Source organism: Parambassis ranga, chromosome 21 (genome assembly GCF_900634625.1).
Source record: "Parambassis ranga chromosome 21, fParRan2.1, whole genome shotgun sequence".
Lineage (NCBI taxonomy): Eukaryota > Metazoa > Chordata > Actinopteri > Ambassidae > Parambassis > Parambassis ranga.
This window is the reverse complement of record NC_041041.1, coordinates 10,200,671-10,220,394: the sequence shown is the minus strand read 5'-3', so window position 1 is coordinate 10,220,394 and position 19,724 is coordinate 10,200,671. Positions and strand designations below refer to the sequence as shown.

Here is a 19,724-nt window from a genome sequence, read left to right as displayed (position 1 = left end):
TTTTTTTATGAAGGAAAAAAACCCATGCAGCAGCTTGAATTATCCACCATAGGCTATGTGTACACAAAGATCACAAACATCATCATCCTACACAAACATGTACTGCATGTATACACACTGAGGTAGGGGGGTTACCTCCCAGAGCAAAAGTGTAATTATCTTATGATGGAACATGATTCAGTATTAGTCCTCACAGCAGAGGATATACACAAACACACACATAAACATAACACAACATAAACACACAGTATACATCTGCACATACAGCAGCAGCAATATTAGATTTCACCTGATTGAGTTTTCTCTTTGTCTCTTTCTGAAAATGCAATAATGGCAAACACATGTTCAGCATGGCAGATCACGGGGGAAGCCTCAGTCTCTACAACACAATGTAATATCATCCGCTCATAACTCACAACACACACACGCACACTGAAAACACGCAAAACTAATTATGCCGAATCTTCCCTAATGGAAGCGGAGTTTAGATTAATGATGATTTGGGGAGATCAATACATTTTTCTCATTTGTGTGTGTGTGTGTAGCATGAGGAGCAGGGATATTAAGACCGTCTGGTTATTGGCTGAGCTAGAATAATGAGGGTGATGATTGGGTTGGGGGGATGGGGGGTGGCCCACTTAGAGATTTTCTCATTTCTCCCCACACACCTACGCTCGCCTAGCTACCTTTCACTGACATGATCAAACATCATGAGGCAGTAAGGGAGACCAAACGCAAGACCTGTTATTGATAATATTAGTGTAGCTGCAGTGAATGGAGATTCCTGGGACATGTATACGTCTTCATTAATACCTGACCTATCAAACTTATGTCTTCTATATTTTGTTCGCACTTCTAACTCTCTAATGTCTTCTTTCCCCTTCACTCTCACTTAGCTGCATGTTCCCCTCCTCTCACGCCCCCAGCTTCTCTCTCACTCTTGTGATTTTTCAATATTTTATAATTCCCCTCATCCCTCCTCCTTCCCTTATCTCCTCCTCCTCCTCCTCCTCCTCATAATTCTCTCACTATGTTTACATTTTTCTTCAAATAACGTTCTTACCATTGTCAGTATTTCATGAATAATAAGGATGTTTGCACACAATAGTGCCTTTTGTCAGAGCATTATTGTTAGCGACGTGGGTTGTAAATCTTTTCAATGCCCGCTTGTTGGCTGCAGTGGATGTGGAAGTTTGTGACAGCAACAAGCTCACCTGAGGCAGGAGTGTTTGCATGTCTGAAGCGCAGCACCTACATATGCAAATAATCAGAGTGCACTTACAGTCTCACACACACACACACATGAAATGTGATAAATAAAGACTCTGAGGGGTGCAATGGAATGGAAAATAATTTCATAAAAGGTTTTTGATTAATCATGTCTGTTTCAGACATTCAAGGTCAGATTCCTCCCCTACTTGTCTTCTTCCTCACAAGAGCGAACCCTCACACGCCCTCTTATGTGCTCACACAGGCACATTTTTCTGTCAAACCCAATCCTATCTCCTGCTCATTTTCCTTGTTCGGCCCAATCTGCAGACACAATGAGATTCTCTGTGTTGTGTCTCTCCATCTCTCTTAAGCACCTGTGTGTGTGCATGCATTCTTTGTGTGCACACACACAGGACTTGTGTGTCCAGCTGCTGCTGCTGCTGTAATTGAAGTCGTAACTCAGGGCTGGATACAGTGCTGTTGCTGCTCCCCATGTAAATCAGCGGCTAATAGTAGGAGCAAGCAGACGAGGCCCTGCAGTGCTGCCTCCTGAATATCTGCACACACACACCATTCCCCAGGCTGCACTAGCTGAATGACCGCTATTCTCTCTGGTTTAATAAGCATAATGTGTTTTATGCTTATTGGCAGACCCTTTTCAAACACACACACGCATGCACACAGGCACATTGCTGAGTCTTTATGCTCTTCTCTTCGTGCCTTCCTCTTACGGGCCATTAATCTCCTAGACCTCCACTGCCCTGACCCCGTGTTTCACCCATCTCTCGTGGAGCCAGCAGTCACTCTCTTCAGACACAGACAGGCAGGAAGAATGGATGTTCCCATCAGTGTGTCAATGACAGAGAATTGGTCAAAGGCTTTTTATGTGTGTGTGTGGTCTCTGTATGGGTGTGTCAAGGCTGCCATTAGGTGCACAGATCCCCATAATTAGCACAGCCTTGATGATATTGCAGGGGGAGTTGCAGAGAAGAGATGAGAAGCGGTAATATCCCTCTGACACAATGGGATCATAGATACATCACGGTCATTAGCATAGAAATTAGGCTTCCAGTTCAGCCGAGGATCCACTTTTCAATCAAGGAAACCCCATCCTTCATCACCTCTGACTGATCTACAGTATGCCACGGCCTTTGTGACAGAGGTCCACACAGCATTCTGTGTGTGTTTGTCTATGTGTGCGGGGGGGTAATGAGTACAGGAGCAGCAAGCCAAAGTGAGCTGTCCTGTAGAGGATCAGGGTGTGTCTAAAGCCCTCAGCCCTGACATGCGTGGTGTCCTGGCTGTGGATAAGCCCAGTGCTGTGCTAACGCTAATGCTAAAGGCGGAGTAGGCAGCCATTAAGACTATAAGTCCTCTGGAGTGCAGCTGGTGAGACTGCCTGCTGCTTTCCCGAAATCCCCCCAGGAGGATGTTCTCACTTTCTGTCTTTTACATCTCTCTCATGTTCCTCTGGCTCTCTCCCTCCCTCTGCACACTCGCTCGACTCACGAATATCAGTTCAGTTTGATGATATATCCCTTAAATTCCCTTTTTTCTTTTTTTTTTCCGTCTGTGTCTACCTCTTTTGACTTTATTCATTTCCTCTTATGTCTCTCTCCTCCTTCACAATGGAAGCATTGCATTTGTCGCTTATTGGGTTTGGTTTAAATAAAGCCAAAATGTTAGACAGAGACCCCCACCAGCACCTCACACTTAATTTAGGCCTTTTTAATATTCATGAACCCACAGGTTATTCTGCTGAATATTCATGGAGGCGTCAGGTGATTAGACAGGAGTGACATAGATCATGAGAAGGGAGGAAAGAGGTAATGATAGGTCAGAAGGACGAGTGATAAAGAGATTGGATAAGAGGTGTGATTCAGATGTTTCGAGCCTAGAGCCTGTCATGTAATAAAAGACTTCACCTGGAGCATCAGCACATAACAGAAGTGGAAAATTAATTGAGTTTCCTCCCTAGACAAAGAATAAAGGATAATATTCTTTGATTTACCATCTCCAGCTGTATTCTACTGCTCTGAACACTTGGCTGGGCAGTTTTGTAGCTCCTTTGAAGTTATCCTATAAATTTGTTAGTGTGTTGGTGTGTTCGTGTGAGGGAGTTGTGGTTAATGTGCTCTGATGTGCCACCGTTGCATCCTTAGTTGTACACTTCTCCTCCCCCTGAACTCGAACTTGTTTTCATCTGCCGTGCTTCATAAACAACAAACGTGTGGCGCTGCGTTTTGGGTTGCATTCTTATGTATCTATAACTGGACATCACTTTGTAGCTTGTGTGTACTTACTGCCACTGATAAATAATAGGAATAAAGACAGCTTTGTCTCAACTCTGCTGTTTCCTGTAGCTATTAAACGAGACAAATTAGGCACATATGGAAAAGTGGGGAGAGACAATGGTTCAATGAGCCAATTAGTGACTGCACTGTGCAGATTTGTGTGTGTTTACATGCGCTATAATGATGATACACGCCTGGAAAAACTGCCAAAACAGTACAGTACATTCACTGGAGCCAAGACATTGTGGGGCAGGATGTACTCGTTATCGTTATTGCAACCAGTAAAATATGTTTCTGCTTCTTTAATAATCTGTGTTAAAGTGAACAAAAAGCTCGATTAGATTTTGCTGGTTTCCTGTGTTGTGTTTCTTGCTGAAATATAAGATCAGTGATGTTCTTTAAGGTATCTAAGCCACACTTTGTTCATCATAGTGAGAGAGGGTTGCCCTGGAAACGATGAAGGAAGTTAATTTTAGGAGAGGCTGTCGATTTTTATTGTCAGGGATAAACAAAAAAATTTAGATTTTTTTTTTTATGAGTCAAGAAAAGAGGAGTGGAGGGCGAGAGCATGTGTATTTCCATTTTTACTTGACCACACACACAAACAAATTGCAGAACAGTGAGAGCAAGTGCTTCCAAATTAGGGATTTGTCTTAACTTTGTGGATGAAGCCTTGAGGCTTGTTAAAGAAACACAGCAGCGAAGACCATGTGATAATACTTAAAATAGATATTGACAGGCCTGCTGACACACTAACACACACTCACTTTTTAAGAATTGCACATACCCAATGAGCATCCTTGTTAACAGTCGTATGATTAAACGGCTCCATCCCACAACATATTGAATCCTTCCTCGTCGATACCACATGCACTTAAACACCAAATGCACATCCACTACATTACCAACAGTATTCTGGCCTGCACAGACAACACCTTTGGGATAATTTGGAGCAGAGACTGAAAGCCAGGACTTCTCGACCAACATCAGTGTGTGACCTCACCAATGCGCTTTTGGAAGAATGGTCAAAAAGTCCTATAAACACACCGCTCAACCTTGTGGAAAGCCTTCCCAGAAGGGCTGAAGCTGTAATAGCTGCAAAAGGTGGACCAACATCATATTGAACCCTATGGGTTAGGAATGGGATGGCACTTTAGTTCATATGTGACTCAAGACAGGTGAGCGAATACTTTTGGCATCATTAGAGGTGATGGTGATGCCATTGAAGCCCCCGACAGCAAAGAGCCGGCCCTCAACTACTTTGATGCAAAAGTTGCGGCGGGGGGAGGACACGTTGCGCCAGGTGCAGTAAGAAATTGTCATTTTTGTTGGCTCAAACTGGCAGCAGTGTTCTGTAAACGAATCTTTCTGTTCTCTGTTATGTTCCATTGTGTTCCACCCACCTTGCCGTTGAGTGCTGTGCAGCTGGCGCCGCTCCTCTGCTCATGCATGGGTGCAATTTCAAGCCACTGGTTGGTTTCTGGCTGATAGAACTCGGCATTGCTGAGACGTGTGTGCACATCAGAGCCACCCATGGCGTAGATGCACCCGTTCAGCACAGTCACACTCACACTACCGCGGCGATAGTACATCGGTGCCATGTCTGTGTGCTCAGGTCAAACCTGCGCACACTATTAGTGGCTCTGTACACCTGGTCAAAGCCACCAACACAGTAGACATACCCACCGAGGTAGGCTGCACCATGAAAGGCGCGAGGACGCTCAGAAGGGTTTATGTTCATCCAGTGATTTGCACGGACGTCAAATGCCTCAATTACATTAGGTAGATCCCTGCTGTTGTTCAAGCCTCCAATGGCCAATAGGATGGCAGAAGGTAGACGAGGCCGACCGAGGATACTGTCTTTGCATTTGATGACCTCAGAGACCATGGCCTGGCACCTCAAGTTGTCCGTCACCAGCTTATTGGACAGGACATGACTCTGTATGTACGCTGTAGGCATCATGCTCAGCCTGACCTACAACAATACAGAGGATATAACTTAAATACATAAAAAAATCATGGTTCTAATAAAGAGCATCACAATAAATACAACAAATGAAACAATAAATTAATCGTCAATTATTTAAAAAGCTATTAGCAACCAGAACAAACAAGGTCTTCATTCTCTTTGTTCTACATCGTGGCAGTCAGTCAGGATCAGTGGTGGAAAGTAACTAAGTATTTGTACTTCGTAACTGTAATTTTTTAATGTCTGATTACCATGAATCATAACATCTCAGCAGGAATACTTACACAGTAAAAATGCTGAATGCCTGTTTTTTAGCAGCATCTCTGTTCACTTGATGCCCACAGCCTGCCTCATGACACACAGACCTGTCCACGGCTGCTTCTGGACTGAACATTTAATTATCTACACATTGTCCATTTTAATTTTAAGATGAGTTCTTTGATTATTTTAACCTGTTCAGATATCCTTTGCAATGGAACTCAATAATATATATTCAGTGCGTGAGTACCTTTACTTTTAATACTTTAAGTACATTTAAAAGTCAGTACTTAAGACTTTTACCTAAGTAGGATTGTTGATGTAGTACTTCTACTTTTACTTGAGTATATATTTTGCTGGGTATTTGTGCTTTCACTTAAGTACCAAGCTTCAGTACCTCCTCCACCACTGGTCAGGATGGACTGAGCCCTCTTTGAAGTCTTATCTTTAATATATTTTTTTCATTCCTCTCATTACTCTCCTCCCTTCATCTGTCATAGTATCATTATCAGCTTATTGAATATATATATATTCAATAAGCTGATAATGATATATATAGGTATATATACATATTCAAAAAATATTGTATGTAACATATAATATGTTGGTTGGGGTCACCAGGTCTTTCTAAAATTTTCAAATGCTATAAAAGGCCAAAACAAAAGCTGGCAGACAAAATTTGGCCTGCAGGCCCACCATTTGAGCAGTCCTGCTGTAGAAGCCCTGGCACAGCTGTTAAGAGTGAGGAGTTGTGTGTATCTCAGAGTGCAGTAGGCCAATTGCACAACAGGGTCAATCAGGCCACAAACACGAATCTTGTAAATTACAATGATCTGTTCCATCTCAAAATTCCAACTAATTGAATACTGATAAAACGTTTTCTTTGACCAACCTGACTTGCATGTTTTTGACCTTTAACTTCAAAGTGATTTGACAGTGCTTTATCATTTCATTTCATTTGTAACATTAAAATAGATTTGGAGAATCAAGCCACTCAAAACGGAGCATGATAACATTGTACTAACACATACAGTACATCATATTGAATCTTTAGACTGTCTGCTGCCTGCGTCAGCAGAAGCACTGATGTGAGTGGGCTGGCTATACTGCAGCTGACAGGAGAAACCTCACCCTCTGTGGGAATGGACACATGTCGGAGGATGTGACAGGCCGGTCCATGAAGCCGCTTTCACAGCAAGAGGATTCTGTAGGGAAGGGAGACTTTAAAGTTGTTTTGGAAGATGAAAAGACAGTGTTTCTCTTCTTTGGTTTCCTTTTTCATCTTCATCTTTACCCATTGCTCTGTTTATCTGTCCCTTCAGTCTCTGCTTGAGTGATTTTCCAGTAATAATAACTAGTAATATGCTACCTAATAGAGCCTAAATAATTAGTCTTTCAAAAGGCATTTCTGTAAACACTGTGTACAGCAGCAGGATTTCAGCCTCCAGTTTTTTTTTTGTTTTGTTTTTTGCTGGCTGCTGATTCAAACTTGAAATGGGAATGGCAGATCCGTCCCGTGCCAATCCAATCTTGCATGGTTCCACTTCAGGAGGTTCGGAGGTAATTCTTCTGAAAAAAAATAAAAATGAAAGAAGATTGCCAGGATTCCACAGGGCTCTGCAGTAAGACCGGATGGGGACTTTTTTCAGGCTTCCTACCAAATCTCTAGTGGGTGTAGAAGCAATGATGATGACTAATTTGAGGTGAAATACTCTTGCACAACAGGGTGGTCTGACGATGCCTCGTCGCCACACATATTTTCATTGCAACCAAATGCATGCTTACACGTAAATGTGAACGGGGGTCGTTTTGAGCACGCTCGCCAATCTGGGGATAAAAGATGAGGTTTTCTAGGCAGATGGCTGTGACCCTAGGCAGTCAATCAGTCAGTCAGTCATAACTAAAGCCTGGCGTGAGCTAGGAAGGGTGCATGTAATTGGAGATGCGGAGGGTTGTTAAACACAGGAGAAGCATGAAAGCAGGAGGAGGAAAAGTTTCATAAAGGATCAGATCCATTTCAGTTAATCTGAGAGAAAGCAAAGGGTGCATGTTCTTTGTCAAGTCTGGTTTATTTATATTTTTGTGTCTATACAATATCTCAAGTGTCATATAACTCACTTTGAAGAACGTAAACCAATTATACTACAGCTACAAATGTTAAGCGGTATGGTAAACACGGCAGCACAAAACCTATACCTCCAGCACAAATAATGAGAAAAAGAAACATGAGCAAATATGAGTATGAATCTGAGCCAACATTTACTGCCAACTTCAGGCAGCTGACGGTTTATTTTTTTATATCCAGAGGAACAGATGTATTGCTTCCAGAGCCAAAAAAGTGCATTTGATACACACAAGTATATACAGTAACATCCACACATGAATATAGACACTGCACTTAGATTAAACTTTTTAACATGATACTTTGTTTTCTATATTTTGAAGTGTAGAAATTCTAGCAGAGCATTGGATCAGCCGACCTATCTGTCAGGACAGACCTATTCTCAAGCCGCTTGTCTTCAAGCTACATTTGACTTTAGCAAATCTTCACTCTATTATAACAGTCTTATCTTTAAAGATGTAAGCTTCACATTCATCCCATATGAGGTCAAGTGTGGGGGAAAATACATACATTCTCAAGAGGTTTACTTGAGAATTGTAAGCTGTGAATTCTTTGTGGCCTTGTGTATTCATACAGTTGTGTCGGGGGTGTGTGTGTGTGTGTTTTGTACATGCTTTGTGCTGAACTAATCCTCCCCCCCCGAGCATTTGACAGTAGGGCTCTGGTCGTGGTCACACCTGATGTACCTACAGCTAATCCTATCCCACAACCGATGTCACTGTAACCAATCCTGTCACAGCACTCAGGGCAGCCTCGGCTCCTTCCTGACATCTCAGTCGCACCTCTTCGTTCGCCTCCTTCCTCTGCTCTCTGCTCTTTTCCTTCCTCACTCGCTTTTATAAATGCATTCCTTCTTTGCTTTCTTTCTGGCAGCCTGACAAGACCCCCTGCCCTGCTTTTGTCTTACCTAATAATATCCAGAGCCCTCCCACCCCCTTCCCGTTCACCCTCGTCTTGTCTGCTGTTCTGCATCTTAGCTTACATTTCTACCTTGATGCCAACAGACCTCCCATCCCTTCAGCTTTCATTTGCTTGACATTTCCTCCTCCTTTTCCCCTTCTCTTCTCCTTTCTTTCAATCCCTTTGTCAGCCGCTACATCTACCCACGCTTCACTGTCTTTTTCCTGCCCCGCTACCACCAGAAATAAACCTAGCTACAGGTCGTACTGTCACAAAACAGAGATTGTATTGTGTACCTGTCACCAGTTTTTACATTTTCCTACACCCATAGGAATGACTGTCTTCTCTTTCTCACTCTCTCCCCTCCCTTCTCCCTCATTTCCCTGCAGAGAGTAAGCTAAAAGTGCAAAAGAACAACCAGTCCCAGGTGTACCTAGAGGACAGCCGTGTCAGGATCAATTGCTCCATCACCTCCCAGACCAACCAGGACTCCCAGCATGCTGTGCTCTGGTATGTGAGGCGGGCGTCGGGGTCAGAAGCTGATGAGCTGCTGCTGAGAATCGAACGCTCTGGGGCTTTTGAGTACGGCGCCTACGCAGACGAGGAAAGACTCAGGCGGCGGGTGCAGTCCGAGAGGCTTTCGCCCAGGCTCTACGTGCTGACGCTAAACCGGGCAGAAAGCAGCGATTCTGGGACCTACTACTGCCTGGTGGAGGAGTGGCTGAGTGACCCAGATGGAGCATGGTATCGGCTTTCCCGCGATTCCTCAGGGTTCACACAGGTTCTGGTCAGACAACCAGGTGAGTTGTCAGAATTTACTGTTCTCTTTAACAAAATGTGAATTTGTTCTCGCTGCACAGAGGCAACAGCTGACACCTCAGCCTGGTCTCCGTCTGTTCAGCCCCAGGCAGAGCTCAGGTGGGGAAAAATAGTGTGAAGTCATGCCAGCTGACGGAATACTATCCTTGTCCAGTGCTCTGAAATTTCCGCTTAAAGCTGTGCTTGTACCTACATCCCACGTCATGAGTACACTCATATCTCTTTCTTCTAGAATAAAGCTCTCTAACACAAATAAATAATAAAAACTTCAGCTGACTTCTTTTTCTGAGTGCAGTGTTCTTCTGCCAGGTGTCCTCTTTACAATTTAAATCATTATGGCATCTGTCCAACTAGAATGTGGGGATCAAAACATCTGGTCATAATCCTTCAGTGGATGGAAAACACTTACATGCTTGTGACTGTGCTCTACACTGGTCGCACAATTAATGTAACTGCAGTGATCTGGGAATATTATATTTAATCCTTTTTTTTTATTCAAACATTATTCCTAGAATCCCATTGAGGGATGCACATTATTCATAACCTATAGATATTTACCTGTAATGAGATGTACATGCTATATAGACATCATGGATATTCATTAAGAAAGACTCACCTAGGAAGTCATCCAGAAATCTGCCTGTCGAGTGGAAAAATGAGAGGAGATGTGTGCCAAAACTCTGCTTTTTTTTTCCTTTCTCTCCTGCTGTGCTTCCTGCTTCTCGTTTTGCTTTAACAAGAGGACCGTTCCAAACTGTTTGTGCAAGTAACCAAAGCAAGCCAAGTTTTTTTTTTGTTTGTTCTTGTGTTTTTTAACTGCAGTGGAAATGGGTCATAGTAACCACCCCTGAAGGGTGGCAGCATAGCCATGCAGACAGACACAGTAGCTGTGGGGTTGAATCTAACCCTGCTGGGAAGCTGAAAGGCTGCTGATAGCTACGGGAGGCACTGTGGGATTTATTTATTTTTGTCTTTTTGTTGGTACATTTTGAAAGTGTCCCATTTGCAAAATGATTTACATTTTGTGGTGGTAATTAGTTCAAATTAGGGCTGCAAATTATTTTCATACTACCCTTTTTTTTACATAAAAATAACAAGCTGTAAATTGATCTCCATTATATATCTACAGATTAATCCTTTGATGAACTGTATGTCTGTGGGAATAAACTGCACATTTAACACTTCTTTTTTTATTTTCCAACTTCTGCAGAGATTCGTCTGCAGGTGGAAGAACTGGAGTCAAATGTGACGGTGGAAGAGTCCTCCTCCATCCGGCTCGGCTGTAGCATTCCTTCACAGTCATCCCGAGACTCACGCTTCTCTGTGTCCTGGTACGTGGAGCGCTCTGAAGACGAGGATGGTGATGACCGGCCGGGAGAAGAAGAGCGAGAGCGGGAGTGCGTATTCTCCATCGGCCACGATGCTGTTTTTGGAAACGGGAACTGTAGCCCCAGAGAGGAAGCTGGGCCAAACTCCCGCTTGCAGTTCGAGAGGGTGACCTCTGATCAGTACAGCCTGACCATTCAAGGAGCACGGCCAACAGACGCGGGCCGATACTACTGCCATGTGGAGGAATGGCTGCTCAACCCACGCAACTCTTGGTATCGCCTGGCCACCAACAACTCTGGGTTCACCATTGTCAATGTGATGCGGCAAGGTAATCCCTTAATCAGTTAAATTGTAACTACAGAAAGCAGCTGCAGCTGTACTAATGTAAAACCTTAATGGCTCTTCCCAGGATCTTGCTCATTTGTTTGTCCTAATACATGCTTCTGGTTAACTAGGTAATGATAAGGCACCCTCTTTGTAGCAGATTTAATCCTTGATAGGGTGATGCCAGAAGTTGGAAGAACTACATTTGCTATGTTTAACAGAAAAGCAGTATTTTCACATCAAATATTGATGTAAAACGACATTTACCAGGCTGCTTTGGCAGATGGGATATGGTCTTCTGGGCATGTGAACACGGCTACTACTCCAAAGCTTTATAATCAGAACTGTCCGCCATTCTTGCTGTTTCCTGTCTGTGTCCGAAGGGAGTGTAATCCTGACCTCAGATACTGAACATGCAGTTTTTGTCTTAGCTTATGTGGACAGCCCGATATTTTGAAAACAGAACTAAACTCTAGAGATGGTTATTCACTGTTTTAAAGCGGTGAAGGGATGATGATCATTTATTACTGCACTCCAAGATATGCTCTTTGTAAGCTGTGCAGTTAGAAATTCCTTTTCATTTGTTGTTTTTTAGACATTTTCTGAAAGCTTTTTCCAAACAATTTGAGCATGAGTGATCAACCTTCCATTTGTCTGTTCTCTGCCCACAGCATCCACTGTCCAGTCTGTGGTGTGCTCCAACGACTCGCTCTTCTACTTTGTCTTCTTTTATCCCTTCCCAATCTTTGGCATCCTTCTCATCGCTGTGCTGCTTGTGCGATTCAAGAGCCGCAACAACAGCAAGAGCCAAGAAGGCAAGAATGGCGCCCCCTTGCTGTGGATTAAAGAACCACACCTCAGTTATTCTCCCACCTGTCTGGACCCCCCTGCGCTCAGCCTGCACCCCGGCTCTGTTGACTAAGCGAGGGTCCCTCCCCTCCTGCCTCGCAAAACGTGGCGGATCCAGCCAACACAATGCTAGGGAGCAGTTTTGGACTCCACCTTCAGACCTTACTGTCGTTCACTGCTGTGTTGAATTAGTCAATCAGTTGATCAGTTTTAAATCCTACCCTGGTGGCTGTCTGTTTTTATGTTAACACCTGTGTGTTAGTGTGTGTGTGGGTGTGTGGATGAGAATGGGTGCACACTGTTGGCATGATAAATTGTGAAAGAACTGAAGGGCCAGAGAGTATCATGAGCCTTTCATATTTTTCTGTTTTCTCTGAAACTTTCTCATAGCTGCATTTTGCTTTTGTTTTTTTTTAACTCCAAATACCTGTCTATTTTTCAAAAGAGGAAAAAATAAATCTGTGCACACGAGACCACTGGCCAACACTGAAGGAACATTTAAGAGAAGGAACTCTATAATCGACTCCGGCACTAAGTAGATGCCAAAAAAGTCTCTGCGCTGATCCAAGAGCAGCCACAGCCTTGCCCACTAAGTTGGTTGCCATAGTGATGCTCTGCGCCCACTGACTTCGTAGCTGCTGACTTGGTTGCCAGGCTGCAGAGAGAGAGAGAGAGACAAAGGCTAGGACACACAAGTCTGTGTCCTGAGCGAGGATGTATGTGTATGTGTGTTGGCCCACCTGCCTTCACAATGAATTTGCCTTGGCAGACAGAAACAGGTCCTAGTGTGCCACTTAAACACTGCCAGACACTCTGGCCTTAGTGAGAGACTATCCCGCTCTTCTCCTCACCAAAAAAAAGGGGGACAGCGAGAAAATGAGAGGGAGGTCGGAAATTATGGAGAATAAATGAACAGCTCTCTCCCGCTGTGGATATATGTACTTTATCACAAGTGATTTTTTTTCAGTGCCAAGTCCTCCTTATTTCTATGCTGTTCTCTGCAGCTAATGTTTGAAGTTTCAAGAGGAGGAGGGGGTGGAGCTGATTGGTTCAGAGGAAGATTGTAAATATGTCTTCTTACCTCCTGCTGTGGATTTATCGGCCTTTTTGGCAAAAGGGCAATTTCTGTACTTATGTAAAATCAGATGAAAATGTCCTGGTTAAATTACACAGTCGGAGCTAACTGACTGAAATTAAATGCACATTTCTTTAAGTTGCCCCATATGACCACTCTGTGCTGTCTTTGAAAGATATCAGATGAGTTTTAGTTTGACTTTTGATGTGTAACAAAACACTGAAAATGTTATCTGCACATAATAAGTGAAGAGGATGAGGACTTTTGTGTTTATTTTAAAGGTTTTTCTATTTATTGTTTTATACAATTTTTGCATAGCTTTGTAAGATTTTGGTTGGTTTTTTTGCTTTGAAATTCTCAAAAAAACTGTGCTGCTTGTGTTGCTAGGCAACTGCACCAAGCACATTATGTCAATAGCCTGTGTGTTGACAATGTGGTAGAAGTAGAAATGCTAGATTTGTCCTGCGAGTTGCAGTCTTGTAGCATTTCATACCAGGTTGTCAGGTTTGGTCAGTGTCAAAACACTGTATATCTATACCTATAATGAAAAATACTGTGGCTTTAAATGTACAGTAGGTGAACAGACAAGTCACAATAATGGATTAACTTAATGCTTTTTGCTTGAGTCGCTTTTATTTCGTGAAATGTGATGTATAACACCTAGGTAGGATGTTTGATCCCAGACGACTGAAGCCGAACTGTTATAACATGTCTTCTACCTATGGATTCTAGCTGAAGGCGTCCTCCTCGTCTCCCCTGATGCAAGGCAGAAGGGTTAAAAAAAAAAACCTGTGTCCCCCTTTTCCTGGAATGCAACAGCCAGGAGAGGTGCGAGAGCCCTCCTACCTGACGTGGGCCTCACCCCCATTCACTGCCAGAACTGGACATGAAGAACTCTTGAAAAACATTGTTGTCTCAGTTGTGTCAACATGTATATTGCATGACAATATTGAAGGAGGAATTTTGATGTTTTGTAAATTTTGAACTCTTTGAGCATTGTGTTTGTGTGACAGAGCCGATAATCCCACCCCACAACTTCCTGAGCCAATTGTCAACACAAAGCGCGGTCCCTCGACATTTACCATATTTGACTGCCAGTTCCAGATGCCCTTTGAACCTGTGAAGTAGTTTATTTCAAGAATGGGTGTTGTGGAGATTGTGTTTGATATTATTGCTCATATTTGTCTTTTTAATGCTTTGCTTTTATGCAGCACTTCATTAAACAGATTTATGTCAAAATGCATTTTGCTGATACTGAAACAAGAGTTCCTCTCTATACCAAGACACTATATTCCCCGTTAATATTTAGTAGCTGAACCATGTGCAGTGAAGATACAGCGGAATTGATCAGAATCATCAAAGTAAAAATCCATCAAGTAGCTGCCGTGTCTTCATGATTAACCAAGTGTTTGCACAAAACAGATATCGATGTAGACAGAACATGGTTAGTGTGCAGTCTGTCTGAAACAGACTGACAGACGAACCAAGATACCGTATTTAACTATTTCATGACATTTTGATTTTCAACATCTGTGCTAGGCAACCCCACAAGTGTTGACAAATTCTTCTGAAGCTCTTCAAGTACATGACTGAAAACCAACAACATGGAAATGATGTAGCTACAGTATGTTGTTGAATAACTGCATGCAAAACCTGCTGGTCAGTGTGAGACTCATCACCATGGCAACTAAGACATTGGGCAGAGAGAGATGGGAGAACTTTGTACTGCGTTTAAAGTTAGGAAAATATCTGGTTTAACCCATTCATTTCCTTAACCTAACCAAATAGATTGAGAGTCATTCTGTACCATCCCACTAATAAACTGCCAAAACAACCATATACATTATTTTAGAAGTCACTGGAGATGAAAAAACATTCATATTTTTTCCCCATCATATGATTTAGCCATTTTTCTAATTTTCTGTGTGCAGAGTTTCTATTTTCTGTCTCTCCATATGGCGTTTTCCTGCAAACACCTCACTGGTCAAAATATTCTGGCTCATTTGCAGCATTCAGTGCATTTGACCATTCATCTTTTTCAAAAACACATGTGATTAGAGATCATTGTGGTCATTTAAATTGTCCAAAGTACATTGCAATAGTGAGGGGAAAGATAAGAACTTGTAGCATAGTGTTGGGTTATCTGGTTTGAACGTTGAAAGACTATTACAATCTTGTTTTCAAGTGGAAAATGGGCCTCGGGAGTTATTGAGTTTTCCTAACGTGATCCTATTTGTTGGCTGAATGATTTTGTAAATCTCAAACATTCCCAGAGATTCAGGTTGGATGAATGTTGTCTCAGAACAGCTGCTTCATCTTCACCATGTAAATCACATAATCCTACACATACTCATTATACAGTATCTTTCTAGACTTAAGCCAGGAAGTGGCGAACATGGTTGTGGTGGTGGTGTGTGTGCGTGTGACGTCAGAGCGCTGCCACCATCGTTGGTGATATGCTATGTAGTCAGACTCTGGTGTTTTAATAGTAATAATAATATTAATACAATCCATAGCTGCCTCCACACGTCCTGACAGTGCTGTGTCTTGAGAGCTGCATGTATTGGCTGTGTGCTGTCTCCAGGTGTAGGTGTAAAATAGTGTGTGCTGATGTATTCACTTAAGCCAGTGATGCTTTATTTTCACTGATGTATTTTTATATGACATTTCTTTCACTGTTCTACTGTATATAGTAGTTATTGTGACAATGAAAAGGCACTTAGCTATTGTCAGTTTATTGCAATAAAACACATTCGGTGTATCCTTCTGTTTTTGCAGTATTTGGAGAAACACCCACCAGCTCGCTTCCTAACCATGAAGTTTTACTTTAACCGTAAAATCAAGGTCAATGCCCTGCAGGCAGCAGGGTCTTGTTTTTCGACCTCAAACAACGCAAGGGTTTATTTACTCTGCATGTTCAGCTGTGTGTGGCTACGTAGGGGAAGAGTGAGAAGGACTGGGGGTCAGCACGTCAGAGGATAAATAATGCTTGGAGGGCCTCCTATAACCAGAAACTTTTGACAGCCTCAGCAATCACATCTCACCACTCATAACTCTTCCAGCACAGATGGATTTTCTCAGTGCAAAGCTGTGAACTGCAGCCCTCCACCAGTCCATGCCATTTGTGCTTCTGACTCCTTCTCCTATGAATTCATATTAACTCATATTGATGCACATATATATACCCATAGACGCCAGGAACCAATGCTGCCACGCGCTCCATAAATCATGGTGACAAGAAGGGAAACAGCACTCGCCGCAAGAAAAATCAGTTTGCGTTTTCTTTTGCTTTGTTCCACTGTGAGTGCTTTTGGTTCGACTCAACGCACACTGCCTCGACTGAAAGAGCCCCCACCCCTCCTCACTCAAAGATGTACAGATGCTGCTGATAGCAAACACACTGATGTTATATTGCAAGTGTTTTTTGTTGTCAGCAGGCTCTGTCACAACTTCAGACAGGATGGAGGGAAAAATGGGCGCTGTCTCTCTGTCCCACTTGTCGCCCTGATTTTTGGTTCTCCATCTCCATTTTCCTTAGCGCCTCCACCTCCCTGTGAGAGATGTGTTTTGCATAAAAGTAAGCAACACTTACAAAACCAGAGTTCTTGCAGAGGATGCAGACACCAGAGGGCACACTTGGGCAGACAGTTCTTAACGATCCAGAGCAGCAGGGCAAAACACAAGCAAATACATGATGATTTATTACCAATGCAAAAGCCGGGGCATGTCCTCTGCTGGTTATGCTGCGGCGAGCCTGGATGCAAGGACAAAAGTGACAATTTTAGCACGAGTAAAAATATCTTTGCATCTTCTGAATATAACACAGGTTCGTTCTGTTCTGTGTGACAGAAGCTAGGGAATGAACAGCTTGTACAGTGTGACTGGTCTGGTGAGGCCTGCGCACAGCTTGCCTCAATCATGGTTGTATGATCTCTTTGTGCGATGTGAGTCACTAAGAACAGCAAGAAATGTAAATTACACATACTGCAATATTCATGTTTCAAGTATGGACTAAAGAGAAACATGAGTGAGTAATAAATGAAGGAGGAGGAGAGCAGATGTACCTCTGCTGAGAATGGTGCTTGTTTCCTTGCTATTGATGTATCAGCAGCAGGCATAATCTCTCGGGCCGTGTGATCTGTGTATATTTGGTTGGAAAAGAGAGGAGAATCAATAGCTATATTAAGAGGCTGTTAGTTAAGGTTGTTCATTGGAAAAACAAAACAAATGTCAAGAGTTTACCGATGATTATCACCAAGGCAGATCACATGATTCCCACACTGCTCAGACAAACACAAGACACTTACTGACAACAACAAAACGCTGATGGTCCCACATCATTTATTATGGATTAAAAAACATGCACAAACTTACAAACATGCACTTTCTCATTTCATCCATAGTTGATAAACGCTAGAATCATGTGTGCGTGTGTGTGTGTACTTCCAAAGCTCTGCCTAAAATGGAGTAAACCGATGCTAAGGCTGCTGCAGTGTTCCCTTGGGACCTCAGCATTTAGTCTCCCCGTTCTCTGAGGCATTTTGAAAACCTGGAGACTCACATGCAAAGCTCATTAGCTGTTCCTGGCATTCATTGTTTTCTTTTTTTTTTAGTTGAGAATTCAGATGAATACCTGATGGGTGGAATGACCTTGTAAAAATTAATAGTTTACCATCCTCAGTTCTCCACAGCATGCATGACTGTTTTAAGATCTAAGGATTTGTTTATTCTGTTAAATAATAAGGCCTTGGCGTACAGGAGCAGATGGCGGGGAGATGCAAGCTCTGAGGGAGTTTTAAAGAAGACTGGTCTGCAGCCGGGTAAGTGAATTTTAAGGACAATGCTGCTTTAAACTGAACATATAATGAAAATGTAAAGCTGTGTTGAAGGAAAGGCTGCTCACATACATTTTAGGATCAGTCTCTCAGATCTCTGTGAGATGCAGCTAATGGGCAACAATGGTGTTATCATTAGCCAAACAGACCTACTATTGAAGTGGATGTGACCATGACAAGCTCTATAATCCATACATAAAAAAACCTATTATGTGCAACAGTGTGCATTTTAGACCAACAGTAATTTATGTAACAAGCAAACTAATGTTGATTGCTAACAGCTGAGCAAGGCCAGCTGATTTTTGTTATCATGTAAACAATTTAATGAACAAACTGGTTTCTCTGTCACATCATACAGCCTGAAAAAGGCACTGTTACCTTTAGAATGCTGCACGATGCAAAATGTTATAGCTTATTTTAAAAGCTTGTTATTGTTGCTGCACTGTAATCAGCTTACAAATCACTACAGCTGTACCATCAATATATATTCATTATATTCATTGTGGATTATAGAGCGTGTCGTGTATATACTGTATATATAGGGATTTCATATATATATTCATAATATATATATATATATATATATGTGTGTGTGTGTGTGTATATATATATATGTATATATATGTATATGCAGTATTCAATCAGTTATACCAGCAATTTACATTCTTAAAGAAAGATCAATGCACATTCCAGCCTTCTATGTGGCTGTAGGCATTTCTCACGTCAGTATTATAAACAGCAGCAACAAGGGCAAACAGATGCTCATGTTATCCATCATTTTTACACTATGTACTGCATAATAGCCCACCTTGCTGTAGGGCAAAGCAAAGAGATCTTTTGTAATATTATCTTAAGCAAGTTGTTTTCAAATTTTAATAAGACGATGCACATTCAATCAGATGAGGCCTATATGCATAAGTAAAGTTGGTAACAACAGAGAGCTAATCAGCAGTGTGCATCTTGTTCTCCTGTGGGGCGCCCAAGTAATTATGAATGAGCAGGAGCAGGCAGAGAGAGTTCACTAATGTGCTGAAGATGAGGAGAGAGGTAGACAGGTATAATTCTACTATGTAATGATCCCAGAAAGGGGAAAGAAGGGTGAGTCATGGAAGGCAAAGAGAATGCAGTAGGGAATAGATGGAACATAATAAATGGCAGTAGAAAGTGCAGGAGGGGGGAAAAAAGAGAGGAAATGTAAAAACCATATTCCCCTGTGACAGACAGCTACTTCAAACAGTATCTTTGGAGGAGCCGGCTGAATATTTGACAGCATGTAATGTAGAAGTTTCCAGTCCAGGTTTTTATCCCTCTTGATCAGGAGATACTGCTATCAGAATGATTCAGATTACCCTGGGGTAAAATTTCCAGATGTGGATTTTACTCCTGTTTAAACCTGCCGTGTGAAGCAGCTACTTGTGGTTGAGGGTGACGTCCTGCGGTGCACCAAGTCAGGCTTTGGAGGGACGGCATGCTGTTTGGTGATCTGACCACCTTCACTGTGCAGCTATACACCCTGTGGTACAGTGTCTGTACACACCTCTCCACCAGAGACATTCCCTCACTGCAGTCCGCTGAAGATCAAAACATGATGTTACAGTCTGGCTACTAATGTTTGGGGAGGAATGGGGTGTATAACACTCTTTTTGTGGACTTCCAATATCTTCTCGCACTGTGTGTTCAAAGTTTTTCTTTTGGCATGCGGTGAAAGACATTGGTGATTGACATATTGACCAAGAGG

At 42.5% G+C, this 19,724-nt stretch overlaps 1 protein-coding gene across 1 annotated transcript in view; it reads left to right on the top strand.

Annotated features, from left to right (window-relative positions):
- igsf3 (immunoglobulin superfamily, member 3) overlaps window positions 1-14,782 on the top strand; it is a 65,100-nt gene extending 50,318 nt beyond the window's left edge. The window contains exons 7-9 of the mRNA XM_028394342.1: window positions 9,145-9,555; window positions 10,785-11,231; window positions 11,899-14,782. Coding sequence (XP_028250143.1) covers window positions 9,145-9,555; window positions 10,785-11,231; window positions 11,899-12,149 — 1,109 coding nt within the window. The 3' untranslated portion in view covers window positions 12,150-14,782. The remainder of the gene's footprint in view (window positions 1-9,144; window positions 9,556-10,784; window positions 11,232-11,898) is intronic.
- The last annotated feature ends 4,942 nt before the right edge of the window (window positions 14,783-19,724 follow it).